This window comes from Leptonotus elevatus, chromosome 12 (genome assembly GCF_054856555.1).
Source record: "Leptonotus elevatus isolate MCC_2025b chromosome 12, RoL_Lele_1.0, whole genome shotgun sequence".
NCBI lineage: Eukaryota > Metazoa > Chordata > Actinopteri > Syngnathiformes > Syngnathidae > Leptonotus > Leptonotus elevatus.
The window spans coordinates 632,501-648,518 of NC_141250.1; the positions used below are offsets into that span (position 1 = coordinate 632,501).

General features: G+C 41.3%; 1 protein-coding gene across 6 annotated transcripts in view; it reads right to left on the reverse strand.

Moving 5' to 3' along the window:
* The window catches only part of ifngr2 (interferon gamma receptor 2), a 39,722-nt gene that overhangs the window by 20,527 nt on the left and 3,177 nt on the right, over positions 1-16,018 (reverse strand). For 3 of the 6 annotated variants that reach the window (XM_086091011.1, XM_086091010.1, XM_086091006.1), the window contains exons 2-4: positions 14,511-14,632; positions 14,147-14,208; positions 2,761-2,930 (exon numbers count right to left, since the gene is read on the reverse strand). In XM_086091011.1, the coding sequence (XP_085947137.1) occupies positions 2,761-2,930; positions 14,147-14,208; positions 14,511-14,632 (354 nt within the window). The remainder of the gene's footprint in view (positions 1-2,760; positions 2,931-14,146; positions 14,209-14,510; positions 14,633-16,018) is intronic. The other 3 variants (XM_086091007.1, XM_086091009.1, XM_086091008.1) reach the window with 3 other exon arrangements.

The window sequence follows — 16,018 nt, forward strand, 5'->3', positions numbered from 1 at the left end:
AAATCTGGTCTGGTCTGGTCGCGGTTTGGCGGTTTCAGTACGACAACCTGGTCGGCAGTCGATCCGCAGCGCAGTCGGTGTAATTTGAACAAGCTGGAAATGGAAACACATCAACGGTGTCGATCTGCAATGCTCACGCATGCGGTGTAATCTAGGGGTGAGCCATGACGCACGAGCGTTCCAGGGCGTGAAATTGGGAAACTGTCGGGCCTCCATCTCCAGGTCGCGAAGGCACAAGGTTGAAACTTGACGGGCCATACACCGTTGGAAAGGTCTCGTCGAGACGAATCCGAAGATGCCCGTATGTCCCCGGTAGGACATAGGGCTGGGGAGATACGGCCGGCCAAAGACCTCCATGAAACCGAGCATTTTCAAAATGTTACCCCGCCGGCTGTGGTTTCCATCCGGGGTAAAAATCCGTTGTTTGTTGACCCATTATCTCTTAATTTTAATGATGAAGATATGTGGCAGGACACATAAACCCATTTTGACCGGGACCGCATCGCCGCGGTGCCCCCGAAACTCCACTCGAGCGCTCGTGGCTGGTGGGCCCGCGTGAACCGTGGAGCGGGTGATAGACGCATGACGGCTTAGCCGTCAAAGGTCACAACTGCATGGTTCAGGTCGGACAATCTTAATTTTAATGATGAAGATATGAGGCAGGACACTTAAACCCATTTTGACCGGGGGACCGCATCGCCCCGGTGCCCCCGAAACTCTACTCGAGCTTTGTGGCCAGCGCGGGTCTGCGTGGACCATGGGGCGGGTGGCAGGCGGCGCGCTGAGCTGTCTGACGGCGGCGACGGACGGCACGTGCATACACTGTAAAAAAAATATTTAAAAAAATATTTAAAAAAATATTTAAATTAATACTTTTTTTTTTTTATATATAAAAAAATATTTTAAAAAATATTAAAAAAAATTGTTAACAAATATTTAAAAAAATTATAAAAAAAACACGCTGTAAAAAATCCGCAAAACAGCTAGGCCGCGAAAGATGAACACGCGAGAAACGAGGGAACACTGTATTTAAAAATAATAATTTACCGTTGACCGTGAGTTGAATTTAGTGGATATAAATGCTCATTGTTCCTTATCTTCTGCACACATATGCACATATTACACAAACCAACAAAATTAGCTTATGCTAAATGATTAAAAATCGCAATGAGCATTAGCGCTGAATAAACTCGAATCACTTGTACTTTTGCTGAAAATCACTTCATAGTCCAACTAATGAAAAATCTAATTTGATCAAAATATTAAGCGCTTTATCTTCATCATATGTTTACCAAGCCTGACTATCTGCTTGTCTCGTCCAAGCATATTGAGTTGTTGCAGCATACAGTGGCCATTAATGCAGCATACCAACGGTACTGCACACAAAGGTTTTTCAAATAACTTACTTTATGCGCTAGGATCCCGCGCCATCACCCTGATGTTTTTCTTTGGTTCTATTCTATTCAAATCCATAAACGTCACAAAGTGAGTCCGTTTCTACCACCAGCATCCCTGTTTTCAAACTCCCTTGCATCTGTGGTTAGGTGCATTGTGGCCAACTGGGTCAATTTGGCTAGGTAATTGCACATTTGGTGGCGTAAACCCGTGGCAAATGCTCGATGGCCTAGCCTGCATGCTACTTGGAGTGGGGGAAAAAAAACTCGGCAGAGTCGCCGTATAGGGAGGAGTCTTGCTCTATGGTATAGTATATACAAAATTTGGATATTCTTCGTAAGTGTGATAACCAAGTCATTTATGATAATTCGAATGTGCCAGTACCCCAACGTGCAAGTACCCCAAAGTGGCCCGGGCTGCGAGGGCACTTTATAGCTGCTCCCAGCTCTAGTTATTTATAATTTCACTCTGATATTTGTCACGCAAGGGAGTTAATTAGGCAAATTAGACCGCAATTCCAAGTTTACTGGCAAAAAACGTTGTTTCTAAATAGTATTACATATGTATTTTTACTTTTCATAGGTTTGCAAGTGTGCATTACACAGCTGTAGAAAGTGCAGTCACTTTTCCCACCCCATTTTTCAACTTCACTTTCAATTGCGTTGCAATAAATAATTTGTTTTCCACAGCCTTATTTTTAAGTCAGGTGGCAGCACAATATGGTGATGGGCCATCAAATTAGCAAACCAATATTATCTACCTGAATCGTCAAAGGGTCAATTTGCATGTCAACTCAGGTACTCAGCAGAAATGGTGTCTATAGTGGGCCAGCGCCTGAGTTTAGGGTCAACTGATCCATCTCTTGTGTAAAGGAGTTAGGTGTACAATTGGGCCCACCCTCAGTAGTGCTAGTTATTAAGTCATGAACCAGACTGAATTGACAGAACTGTGCAAGGGAAGAGATTTTGCTTAACTGGAAACACCATTGCCTTTTGTTCACAAAAGAAAGCTAAAACTTATAAAACAAGGCAAGATGAAGGCCATAGCTGTCAGCCAATCAAGTTCAGCTCCCTTGGTTGGATGACTTCTCTATTGATTGCTTTAGCCTGGTTTCACCGAGTGATGTTTTGCAGCTAAATATAAAATTGAAGCTGAAGGTTGAATTTGCAGCTAATACACTGAATATTTGACACTGAATGTTGACATTGTAGGTGACTGTTAAATTTTTGAAGGTGAAAGATGTACATTAAATATTTTGATGGAAGTGAAATTCCTTGTTAGAAATTCAGATTCAAAATCTGATGACACAAATATACTTCCATATTGGCAAGAATGCCTTACTTTTTGTGCACACGACATGCTTACCTTGTCTGGTACAGGCTCCGACTGGACCTGAAGTCAGCCCACGCCTCTCTGCCTGCACTTCCAGATTAACACAGCCATGCTCTGCCTCGGCTTTGATGAACGTGACATTACAGGAAGTAAAATCCATCTGCCTGCACTTTGGGACATCTTTCCAACCATCAGAGTCAAAGCTGAATTAAAAAACAGAAACAATAGGGGAATCCAGCTGTAATTTTTCCAAAATCACCTTTGTTTAAAAACGAATTTGAAACAATAACCAAAAATACATTTTCAGTCATACTGTATTTGTGAGCAAATGAGCATGCTCAGAAAGAGTAATGGACAAGTTCACATTTTTTCCATTTTTTAAAACTCTGCTGGACAGTCATCCATCAGCAGCCTGGGCACCCATTCGTCATCGTCCCATCGCCCACCCACACGGGGGGGAGTGCTCAGCTTAGCCCATGTGAAAATGTGTGACCTGATGGTCTTAACTCGTTTCAACTGGATAAGTGCGCCAGAGTGCAGATAGATAGGAAGACGCTAAGCCAGGACAGGTCACAGCGACACAACGGCCTAGCTCAAGTCACCTATCTAATCATTAAGAGGGCTAATCTAACAGTCAGTCCATCATTTTTTTATAAGCCAAACAAAACTATAACTGTCATGTTATTGTGGGAATGCTGATACAGATTCAGTCTTACATTTTCTACAAGCCACACATACATACAGTGAGGAAAATAAGTATTTGAATACCCTGCGATTTTGCAAGTTCACTCATTTAGAAATTATAGAGGCGTCTTATTCTCCTCATAGGTGCATGTCCACGGTGAGAGACACAATGTAAAATAAAAACTCAGGAACTCATCTTGAATGATTTTTAAAGAATTTATTTGTATGTTAGAGCAGAAAAGTATTTGAACACGTGCCAATCAGCAAGAATTCTGGCCTTCAAAGACTTATCACTGTGCCATCAAAAAGTCCACTGTCGATCCACTTCTTGATCTAACTAGCAGCACGTTTTTGAGGTTGTTAAGCGTATAAAAATACATGTGCACTTCACAATCTGTCAGACTAAAACTGCTACCATGGGCAAAACCAAAGAGCTTTCAAAAGACACCATGGACAAAATGGTAGACCTCTCCACAAGGGTGAAATGGGCTACGGGGCAATTGCCAAGCGGCTTGGTAAAAAAAAAAAATCAACTTCTAGAAAATAGAAGAGGGTAATGATGACTGTCAAGCTCCCTTGGATTGGGGCTCCATGCAAAATGTGTGGGGTATCAGTGATGGGACCATTGTTTCAAAGGTTACTATTGGTAATACACCAAGACGTCATGGTATAAAATCATGCATCGCACGCAAGGTTCTCCTGCTTAAGTCAGCACATGTCCGAGCTTATTTGAAGTTTGGCAAAGACCATCTGAATGATCCAGAGGAATCATAGGATAAAGTCATGTAGTCAGATGAGAGCAAAATAGATTTTTTGGGGGTCTTAACTCCACTCGTCATGTTTGGAGGAAGAAAGAGGACGAGTACCATTCCAAGAACACCATCCCTACTGTGAAGCAAGGGGGTGACGTGTCATAGTTTGGGGCTCTTTTTCTGCACAGGGGACAGGATGATTGCGCCGTATTTAAGGAAAAATAAACAGGGACATGTACTGCGAGATTTCAGCCAACAACTTCTTTCCCTCACTCGAAAATTGAAGATGGGCCGTGGTTGGGTCTTCCAAAATGACAACAAACCAAAAGCACGCAGCCGGTATAATCAAGAAGTGGCTCCGTAAGAAGCATATCAAAGTTTTGGAGTGGCCTAGCCAGTTTCCAGACCTAAATCCAAAAGAAAATCTTTGGAGGGAACTGAAACTGTGTTCCTCAGTGACAGGCCCGAAACCTGAAGAGATCTAGAGAAGATCGGTACGGAGAAGTGGGCCAAAATTACTCCTGCATTGTGTACAAACTTGGTAAACAACTACAGGAAATGTTTGACCTCTGTAATTGTAAACAAAGGCTTTTGTACCAAGCATTAAAATTCTTTAAAAATCATACAATGCGATTTTCAGATTTTTTTTTTAATTATAGATTGTGACTCTCACAGTGGACATAAACCTATGAGGACAATTTCAGACCCCTCCATAATTTCTAAGTGGGTGAACTTGCAAAATCGCAGGGTCTCACTGTACATACTATGCTATAGCAAATATTGTTTGCATAAACAGAATCCACAAATAAACTGTAAGGAATGTCTTATTTTTTTAAAACAAGTTATCAGGAATTAATGACAAACATACAATTTTACTTTTGACAAATTTGGATATTTCTTGCAGTTTGACTTTAAGATGACATCTGGTTCATTGCGGTCACTGAGCCAAATTCATACCTCTGCTTTAGGGTTGTTGGATTAATGTATCTTAATTATCCCATATTTAGTTTTTTATTAATTGCAAAGCATTTATACAACATTGTGATTTTTGTCAACATTGTGACCTCTGTTTGAACTGTGCGAGTTGGAGTCGACGGCAGTCACGAAACGTCATCACAAGACAGGAACTGTGCCCTCGACACAAGAAAAGTGGCCGGAACATTTTGGTTGAGAAGCTTTTAGTGTTAAGGAATGTTTGAAATGTTTGCATTATTGCCTGTGTAGTGACTAATTTCTGTAAATGATTGTCACATTGCTGCTACGTATTTCCCCAAATCCCTCAGAGCAGTAATGTCCATGTGGTAGGGCAACCCAATAAAAAGAGGAAGAACGACATAATGTGTCAGAATGGGCAGGAGACTGTGATCTGCACATCTCTGTTCATTCTCCTGGCCAGTAATAAGAATATATATCTCTTGTCTTCCTTCTGTGTCTGTTTATTAAATGTTCTAGGTTGAATGAACCTGACAAGGGTGCATTTGTGTGTTTGTGATTTAAAAGCTGATAACTCTTGTTTGAATCCTGTGCATCATTAATAAATGACGGGAAGAAATGAAAAACAAACCGTCTGCCTCTCACTTCAGTTTTATATTTGATACGGGTTCAATGTTATACTTTCTACAAGCAGCACATACATACAATGTTATAACAAATATTGTTTGCATATATAAGATCCACAAAAAAACTGTGAGCGATATCTTATTTTTCCAACAGTAAAATTGTAAAAGAGCACACAATACTAAAATGTGCAAACATCCCCCCAATTCTCAGGCCAAACGATACTTTACATTCACAACAAAGTTTACTCTTCTGAAAATAGTAGTTTGTGGGATGGGTACCGAAGACGGTACTTTTTGTGGTATGGACCAATTTCAGATTCAGAATATTTATTGTCATTGTCACAAGGGAACATCTTCACATATTTTCAAGACTTCTAAAGACATCTAAAGACACATTTATATACACGTCTTATAGACATTGTTGAGGGTCTTCTGCCCAGATTTAATTATAACTGTCATAACTGTTTTAATTTCCCAGAAGTAAAGCTTGGTGAGTGTTTAAATAATGTCGACAGGTGACGGAATGTCTGAAGAGCTTCCTCTATTCCCACACGCAATGAGCCATTTGTCTGGGGTGAAGCAAATGTGTTAATAGGATTTATTTGTAAGTCTTATCTTGTGCTAGGTGCTGTCAGGTCTGAAACCTACTATATTTCCACATCAAAAGGCCATCTGTCAATGTGTATTGAATGCTGTAAAAGTCTGTCTTGGCTGGGGGCAGGGGTGGGGAGAAAGGGGAGAGGTGAGGGGTTTAGTGGTACCGCCTTTCTGATAGTATAAGACTATTGCAATTGTCAAGAATCTACACACTTAAGAGAGGACTGCAGCGATTTGTCTGTAAACTTGTTTGTGTCCGGAATATTCTGTAAAATAAATCCTTCGAAGGACCTGTTCACCGATCTCCAGTCTGTATTCAGAAAATCAACATTCTCACTACCCGGAACAAAACGAACACGCAGAAAACAAAGATTTGTTTTCCAGCAACATCTTGACTTATAAAGGCGTCTCAAGACATCTCAAAAATGTGTCTTAAGACAAAACTTATGAGACACACATTGGCTTTACTAACTGTGGTCTACTGTTAAATAGCGGGCATGGCTCAGGGTGTAGAGACGGTCGTTCAGTAACCAGATGGTCGGCTGTTCGATCCCCACTCTCCCAAAGTCATGTGTCGTTGTGTCCTTGGGCAAGGCACTTCACACACATTGCCTCCAGTGCTACTCACACTGGTGTATGGAAGGTGCGAATGTTTGGTGGTGGTCGGAGGTACACACAGGGCAGCTGTGGCTACTTTAAGTAGCTTACCGCCACCACAGTGTGAGTGCATGAATGATATATCCGCTTCATTGTAAAGCGTCTTTGAGTGTCTAATTAGATAGAAAAGTGCGATATAAATCCCATGCTATATTATTATTATTATTATTAAATAAATCACCAGTGATGGGACACTCACTTAGAATAATTAAAAGAAGAAAAATGTCAAAAAAATTTAAAACTTATGATGGTAGACATTTCTTAATTTACCAAATATTGTACATTTTGTTTAAAAATGTAATAGATTATGTTGAATGAAAGTAATGCGTTTTTATTTACTCAAATATATATTTTAAATGACAAAAATAGCAGCATAAATAAATAAATAAAAATCCGCGATAGAGTGAATCAGCAATCAGTGAACCGCAAAGTACTGAGGGACCTCTGTATTCTGTATGCATAAATGTGTGTCATGGTTTGGGTTGGGGTTTTGTTTTTGTCTTGTTTGTTTCTATCATGGGTTTGGTTTTTGTTTTGACTTTGTTCTAAGGAGCTAGGTCCACTCGTCACAATGTTTTTTGTTACCTTTTTTTTACTATATTACCTGTTATCTCATACCTTGGGCCATCACAAGTTGATAGGGACCACCCCCAATTCAGGGCCGTTTGGTCACAGGGGCCAAATAACAGCCCTTTTGGGAAAAGCTTCTGACGAAATTGTGTAATTACAAATTTCAAGGTGCAGCAACTGCATAAATAGTCAGAAATTTCAAAAAATGTTGCATGGTGTATCCTGACACATGCGGGGAACTAGCAGGAAAAAAAATCATGGGCTTCCTGTATTTTATTTCTCAAATCACCCTCAACATACCCTAAAAGATCCAAAAATGGCCTGACAACCATCAAAAGTGATCAATTTCAAACATTTTATTATGCATCTCACTGCCTCAAATGTATATTAAAAACCTCCTACATTTGTTACAAATGTAACTCAATATAATATCAATGATGTCAATACAAGTCCAAGATGGGCTTTCTATCTGAAGTATTAGGGGAGCTATGGCCAAAATACTCCACTGTACCCTAAATCGGGAAAGAAAATGAAAATTCCAGAATTACCATTCCAAATAGGATTAAGCTATTTTTATGCATCTAAATAAAATCGCAAACAGGATTTGAAACAAGGGTTATGTGGTACTATACTATCTAAAGTGAATTACATAAAAATGTAATAATGTTATGCCCCCAGGGTATCAAGGCGCAACATTAAACATGATCACACAAAATCCGGGAACCAAATAAGAGATTTAGAAAAGAACAAGATCCTGACAAGGAATAAAAATGACTTGTGAACATTTGTTAACAATAGATTACATTTTGTGTAGCCAAATTTAGAAATAGTAAAGTGCAGCTTAATTTTTAAATTTAACTATGATCAAATAAAACTGGATTTTAATCATCCTCTTCCTGATTATCATCCATATTTGTATGGATTTCATCAGCTGCTAAATAATCCTCATCTGTTTCCTCTTCTGCCAAGACATCGACAAGGGCTTTGGGCAGTGGTGTCAAAGTCCGGTCGTCGATGGCCTGAGTCCTGCATGTTTTAGAGGTTTCCCACGTTCCACACAGCTGATTCATATTTAAGCTCATCAGCAAGCTCTGCAGGAGCTTGACAATGATCCTGTTCATTGAATCAGGTGTGTTGGAGTAGAGAAACCTCGACAACATGCAGGACACAGGCTCTCGAGGACCGGACGCTGACACCTGTGGCTTTGGGGATGACGTCACCCTCAAACCATAGTGGTTCTAATATGCCAGTCTCTGTGTTTATGTGAAATCCAAGGTCGAGATTGGATGGGATCTTTGGGTCAAGTCAAGTCAAGTTGAATTATCTAGCCCTTAATCACACAAGAGTCTCAAAGGACTTCACATGCCCGCAGTTAGTAGTGGGTAGTGCTCATGAGCCTTCTTCCAGACACATACCTGTAAGTTGACTCTTCTTATGTGCTGGAAGGATCTCTCTGTTGACCTCTCCACCTTCCCACCTTGCAAGAAGGTCCTCTTCCAGCACATAAAAATAATCAACTCCCAGGTACAGCGGCTTGAAACAAGTATTCATCCCCCTTGAGTTTTTCAACATTTTGGCACGGTACAACCACAAACATAAATATATTTTATTGAAATTTAATGTAAACGTTGAAAACAAAGTAGCACACAATCTTGAAGTGAAAGAAAAGGCCCAATCCCAATACACCCCTTACCCCGCATCTTGTCCCTCTCCCTTATGAATGTGCAGAAATATTCAGCCCGCCCAATGTTTTGAAGAGAAGGATACAAAACGATTTCAAAAGCTTTGAACATCACAGAGTACTGTTCAATTAATCATCCATAAGTGGATGGTGTACCAAACAAATCTACCAAGACAAGGTCGTCCCTCCAAAGTTTCTGACCGAAGGAGGGCACTCATGAGAGAAGTACCCAAGAGGCCTTTGATCACTCTAAATCAGGGGTGGGCAAACTCGGCCCTCAAGGGTTGGAATCCTGCAGGTTTTGGATGCTCTGCATAAGCCTAATAACTATCCTGTTGATTGGAATCAGCTTGTGTTGGAAAAGGGAGACATCCAAAACATGCAGGACTCCGACCCTCGAGGAACGAGTTTGCCCACCTTTGCGCTAAATGAACTGCAAAGATCCACAGCAGAGGTAGTGGAATCTGTCCAGAGAATAACCATCAACAGAGTACTGCACATATCTGGCCTGTATGGAATGGTGGCAAGAAGAAAGCCATTTCTAAAAGAGAGCCACAAGAAGTCAGTTTGCCAGGAGCCGTGTAGGAGACACCGTTGACAAGTGGAAAAAGGTGCTCTGGTCAGATGAGACCAAACTTGAACTTTTTGGCCTACATTTCAAATGCTATGTTTGGTGTAAAAACAACACTGCTCATCAGTTCCCACTGTCAAACATGGTGGTGGGAGCAACACGCTCTGGGGGTGTTTCTCTTCTGCAGGAACAGGGAAGCTGGTGTGAGTAGAAGGGAAGATGGTTGGTGCCAAATACAGGGCAATCCTGAAAGAGAACCTGTTGGGATCTGCAATAGACCCACCTTGCAGCAAGACAATGACCCGAAGCATACAGCTAAAGCGACAATGGAATGGTTAAAAAAAAAAGGCATCAATGTGCTAGTGGCTCAGTCAAAGTCCTGATCGAAATGATTAAAATCCAGTTATATTTTATCATAGTTCAATTTTATGGTTAAGATGAACTCTATGTTATACTGTATTTCTCCATTTGGCTGCACAGAATGTTAGTCTATTGTTAAAAAATGTTCACGTCATTTTTATTCCTTGTCAGGATCTTGTTCTTTTTTAAATCTCCTATTTGGTTACCGGATTTTGTGTGATTATATTTAATGTTGCACCTTGATACCCTGGTCCACCTGGGGGCATAACATTATTCACTTTTTATGTAATTCACTTCAGATAGTATAGTACTACATAACCCATGTTTCAAATATTGTTTACTTAGATGCAGAAAAATAGCTTAATCCCATTTGAAATTTTAATTCGGGAATTTTCCGTTTTTTTCTCGATTTAGGGTACAGTGGAGTATTTTGGTCATAGCTACTTCTAATACTCCAGATAGAAAGCTCATCTTGGACTTAAATTGAAGGTTATAAATGTGGGAAGGTTTTAATATACATTTGAAGCTGAACCATCAGTAGCAGCTACATTGCCACCAGCATCCACAAGGAGTCCCGCCCTCACAGCCCTCGGGGTACATGAGGTGAGGCGCATACTAAAGGGTGTCAATCCACGGAAAGCAACGGGCCCCAATGGCATTCCTAGGCGAGTATTGAAAGACTGCGCAGACCAGCTTGCTGGAATCTTCACCAGGATTTTCAACCTGTCACTTACACTATCTGCAGTCCCATCCTGCCTGAAGACCTATCATCCTTCTACCCAAGAAACCAACCATTAACAGCCTCAACGACTTCAGGCCGGTAGCTCTCACGCCGGTGGTGAAACTGGTTCGGAGCCACATCATGACCTTCATAACCCCTAGCACAGATCAGGCAGATAAAGCAAACAGATCAACAGAGGACGCCGTGAATACAGCACTACATACAGCGCTGTCCCACCTGGAGAAACAAGGTAACTATGCCCGCCTTCTTTTTGTGGATTACAGTTCAGCGTTTAACACAATCCTACCACATGGTCTAGTGATGATTGCCCTCTGCACCCTTCACACTCAGCACCGGCTCCCCTCAAGGCTGCGTGCTGAGCCCCCTGCTTTTCATCCTCTACACGTCAGACTGCTCCCCCATCCACAACAGCAACACCTTCATGATTATATGCGGATGACACCACAGTGGTAGGCTGTGTCACAGGAAGTGTTGACTACGCATACTGGGATGAGGTGCAGCAGCTGACCGTGTGGTGTATAGACAATAGCCTGATCCTGAACACATCCAAAACAAAGGAGCTCATTAAAGATTTCAGGAAAAACAAAACGGACATTCAGCCCATTCTCATCGGTGGGACCTGTGTGGAAAGGGTCAGTGACTTCTGCTTCCTGGGAGTCCGCATCAAGGAAAAACTGATCTGGAATAAGAACACTGCACAGGTGGCTAAGAAGGCACAAAGAAGACTCCAATTCCTGAGAATCCTCAGAAAGAACAACATCAGCCAGAGACTGCTTGTGTCTTTTTACCGCTCCACATTGGAGAGCATCCTGACCTACTGACTGTGCATGTGGTTTGCCAGCTTCACAGCGGCAAACAACCAGAGGGTCACCAAAATGGCAGAGAAGGTCAATGGAGGACCTTCATAGCTCCTACTGCGCCTCAGGAGAGCCAGTGTCATCCTGAAGGACTCGTACCACCCGGGCCACTCCATGTTTGAGTTACTGCTGTCAGGCAGATGGTACAGGGCCATTAAAACCAGGACAAACAGACTGAACAACAGCGTTTATCCAACTGCGGTAAGAGCCCTAAATAACCACTCTCTATAATATGTGCAACACACAATGCAATATTCAATATGCAATGCTTGTCTCATGTGCACTTTATGTAGATAGTTGTTTTAGTCTGTGTTTATAATGTGCCTTTTTTAATTCCAATTTTAATTCTGATTATGATCTTGTTTTTTCTCTGTTCTATTTATATTAGTTATTTTTATTATCAATAGTTTTAAAATCCTTTATTTTTGTCTTTGGACTGAATGGTCTGCACTTAACTGTTTCGTTGCACTTGTAATGACGATAAACTGAATCAGAATCTTGAGGCAGTGAGATATAATAAAATATTAGAGCGATAGATCACTTTTGATAGTAATTTGTCAGGCGGAGTGACGTTTTTTTATTATCTTTTAGGGTATGTTGAAGGTGATATTTGAGAAATGAAATACAGGAAGCCCATGATTATTTTCCTGCTAGTTCCCCCATGTGTCAAGATACACCATGCACAATTTTAGAGTTTTCTGACCATCTATGCAGTTACTGTACCATGTAATTTGCAATTACACAATTTTGTCAGAAGCTTTTCCTTTTTTTGGGCCCCTGTGACCAAACAGCCTAGAGGTATGAGATAACAGGAAATTATAGTAAAAAAAAAGTGACAAAAAACATCCTGAGGAGTGGATCTGGCTCCCGGCCTATCTCTAATTTCTTTAGTCAGTCTTGACCTGTGTTTTGTTTTGTTACCTTGTGTGAGCTACTGCTGTCGGACGTTTACATGCAGGCAATATTCGGGTTATGGTCAGAATTCGGGTTTCTGGAACAATCAGAATAACACGTTTACATGCGCAAGTTGACAGAGTTACCCCGTATACATGGCGTTTGGATTAACCCAAAAGACGGACACCATAATGGCAGAAATAGACGTAATTTCCGCTTCTAACTTTATACGGTCAATAAAATACATTAAATTCATGTCACTCACCACGCTAAATAAAGTAGTCGGTTTCCTACTCGCTCCAGAAGTGTGGTTCTTGTCAGTACACGCCAGAAGCACGGACTTACTTAATTTGGATAAAGCGGAACTATGTGTGTGTCTTCTAATGTTCCTACACGGACGTGTATTTTTGAACACTGCAAGCTGGAGATAAACATTGTTTAAGCATTACGAGTGATGTCGCGTCTGTCTTACATGAATAGTTAATGTGTCACAAACTGTGGCATTTTTGCCATAGAGGCACAATATAACGTGAAAACGCCGCAGAGAAATCAATGTATTTAAGCGTGGCCCGTGTAGGACGGCACTGCGTGTACAAGTCGTTAGTACAAAGACCAAAATTCCTTGCGAGTGCAAATAGGTGAAGAAGAGGAAAAGGAGACGAAGAAGAGGTTGTGAGCATGCGCACAACGAAAAGCAACGCCCCGTTGATTCAAGGTATTCCGATTCCATTTATATGAACCAGTATTCCGGTTATGAAAGGGATAACCCAAGGGGCTTATTCGGGTTTTTAGAAAGGTGTGTCTCGTTTTGTCATTAGTGTGTGTGTGTATACAGTGTCTTGTTGCCCCTCTGTCTGCGTCGATCCATTGTTTCCTGCTGTCACGCTGCCGCTTTTTTGTCTTGTCGTTTTCCCTGTAACGAATATTGCCCGTCACCCTCAATTTTTTTTCTTATTTGCCTTTTTAAACACTTCCCCCTGACCCGGTTCCACGACGGCTGTTAGGCACCGAGGCGCTGCACGCCAGCGACCCATTTCTGCTACAGCCGTGTGCCCGAAATGCCCCACGGCACCCAAACCACCAATTGGAACTCTGCCATCCAAGGACCTGCCGCGACCTTCACACCTCTCCACCAAATTCAAACACAATCTCACGATTTCACGATTTCACTTTCCTTTCTTTTCTTTGATTCTTCCTCTGGTCTCCTGACAACCTCACAACTGTAGCTGGATCCTGAAGTATTCGGTTTAGGTGAACGGTATGGGATTTTTAATAGGTTTTAGGTGAATTAATGAGTACACACTCACGCGCACATTCTCACGCACATAATCACGCACATACAAAAAAGAGATGGTGTTAATTCTACTCCTCACTTTTTTGCATTAGCCTCGCTTTCTATAGCTGCACTGATGGAATACCCCCCCCCCCAGATTTGTCTCCTTGTTTTTGTTTGATTTTTAAAAAAAAAAAATACTTTTTTTTTTGTTGACCTCACCTTGCCTCCTCACTCTGCCTCCCTGCACTTGGGTCCACAACCACCACCTCATCCCATCTAACCTTGACAAATGTGAGTATATACAGTATGGAGTCTTTGCACAAATCCACTACTTCCTGAACTCAGAACCACTCCTTCATTTCCTGTCTTTCATGATTGGACAAACTGATTAATCCAGGTGTGCCTGACCTCAGTAACCAGGACGGCAATGGCCAGACACACCTGGATTAATCAGTTTGTCCAATCATGAAAGACAGGAAATGAAGGAGTGGTTCTGAGTTCAGGAAGTAGTGGATTTGTGCAAAGACCCCATTTAAATCATGTATAGTATAAACAATTACACCTAAAGTTTGGAAAAACATACCACGCACCTGCTGTACCTAACAGTGTAAGTGACATTGCTGAGTTCTGAGGCAGGATTCCATGTCACCTGCCAGTTATCAAACAGGACCTCCTCTGGCTGAGCTGGCGGAGCTTCACTGAGTACTGGGGAAAATGAAAATTAAACGTGAGATTTACTTAAAAACAACAACTTACAAACTTAACATGGGGAAAAATAGGTTCAATGCAAAAATAACATGTTCAGATTGGAGAACTCAAGTCTTTGGTACGAACACAGAGCAATGGATTGTGACCTCACTGGACCAGCAAATTGAACTGGTATAGTAGTGTTTGAGTTTAGGATTTTCTGATATTGGTCTTTCGAACACAGGGAAAATAAATAAAGATGTGAATACAAGGGCTGCCTAACTCATTTGTTCCCAAAAACGTATAAATACATTCTATTTTAAATATTTTAAGTGTCCCAAAGACATATCTATACGTTTTTTATGTTTATGTCATGTTATGAAGCTGCCTCTGACCTGAAGAGGTGGCTTAAAGCAATAGTAGTTATTCACAACAACAAAAACGGCCAGCAGGTGGCAGCAGAGTATAGGAGCTCAACCAGGGCCATGTTGAAAAAAGCACATTTACCCACAGTTCAAAACAGATTTGTGAATAATGATGAAACTTAGCTATATTCTAATGCTAATTGCTGCAAAACGGAAACAGATATTAATATACTTTTTTCCTGATGAAAAAAGAGACTCTAATCTTTCTTTTGGTAGGTTCCATGTTTTTATGGCAACAGACCACAATATTCTGTGGGCCTTGCAAAATCTGTCAAAATCCAGTAAAAGAGCTGGGAGTGAAGGGAAGCAACCGCTTCAGTAAAAATGGCTGGGAGTGAATGATGATGGTAGGCATACCAGTGAAAAGGGATCCCAAAAAAGTAGACCAAACAATGGAATCAAAAGAGTTTATTTACAGCAAAATTCAGATTGTGAATAAAAAAAATCCCTGGGAACAACGAGCCAGGACAAAACAAAATCAACACATAACGCTTGCAAAAGGCAAGTATACAATAATACGCAAAAACAAATAGGTACAAGAAAACAACATGACGTGAAGAAATACACGCAAAATGACGAGAACGAGAGCTATAAACTACAAGACCAGGGTTCACCAATTCCAGCCCTAGATGTCCGGAGTCCTGCAGATTTTAGATGTTTCCGCCCACTAGCACACCTGAATTCATATAATCAGCTCATCAGCATGCCTGATAACGATCCTGATCATTAGTATCAGGTGTGGTAGCGGAAACATGCAGGACTCCAGACCTCGGAGATCGGAATTGGTGAACCCTGACTACGGAGTACAGAAGAATCAACATTTGGCACGACCGTGAGCAAGAGTAAATAATCCGCCAACGCACTTTTGTAATTCCGTGATTGCGAATGTGCCGCATGTGCGGGGCTGTAGAAAAGAAAAGGAGCGGAGGACCCATTGACTTTGCCCCCTGGATGATAGGCACGTGCCAGACTGGCTGTT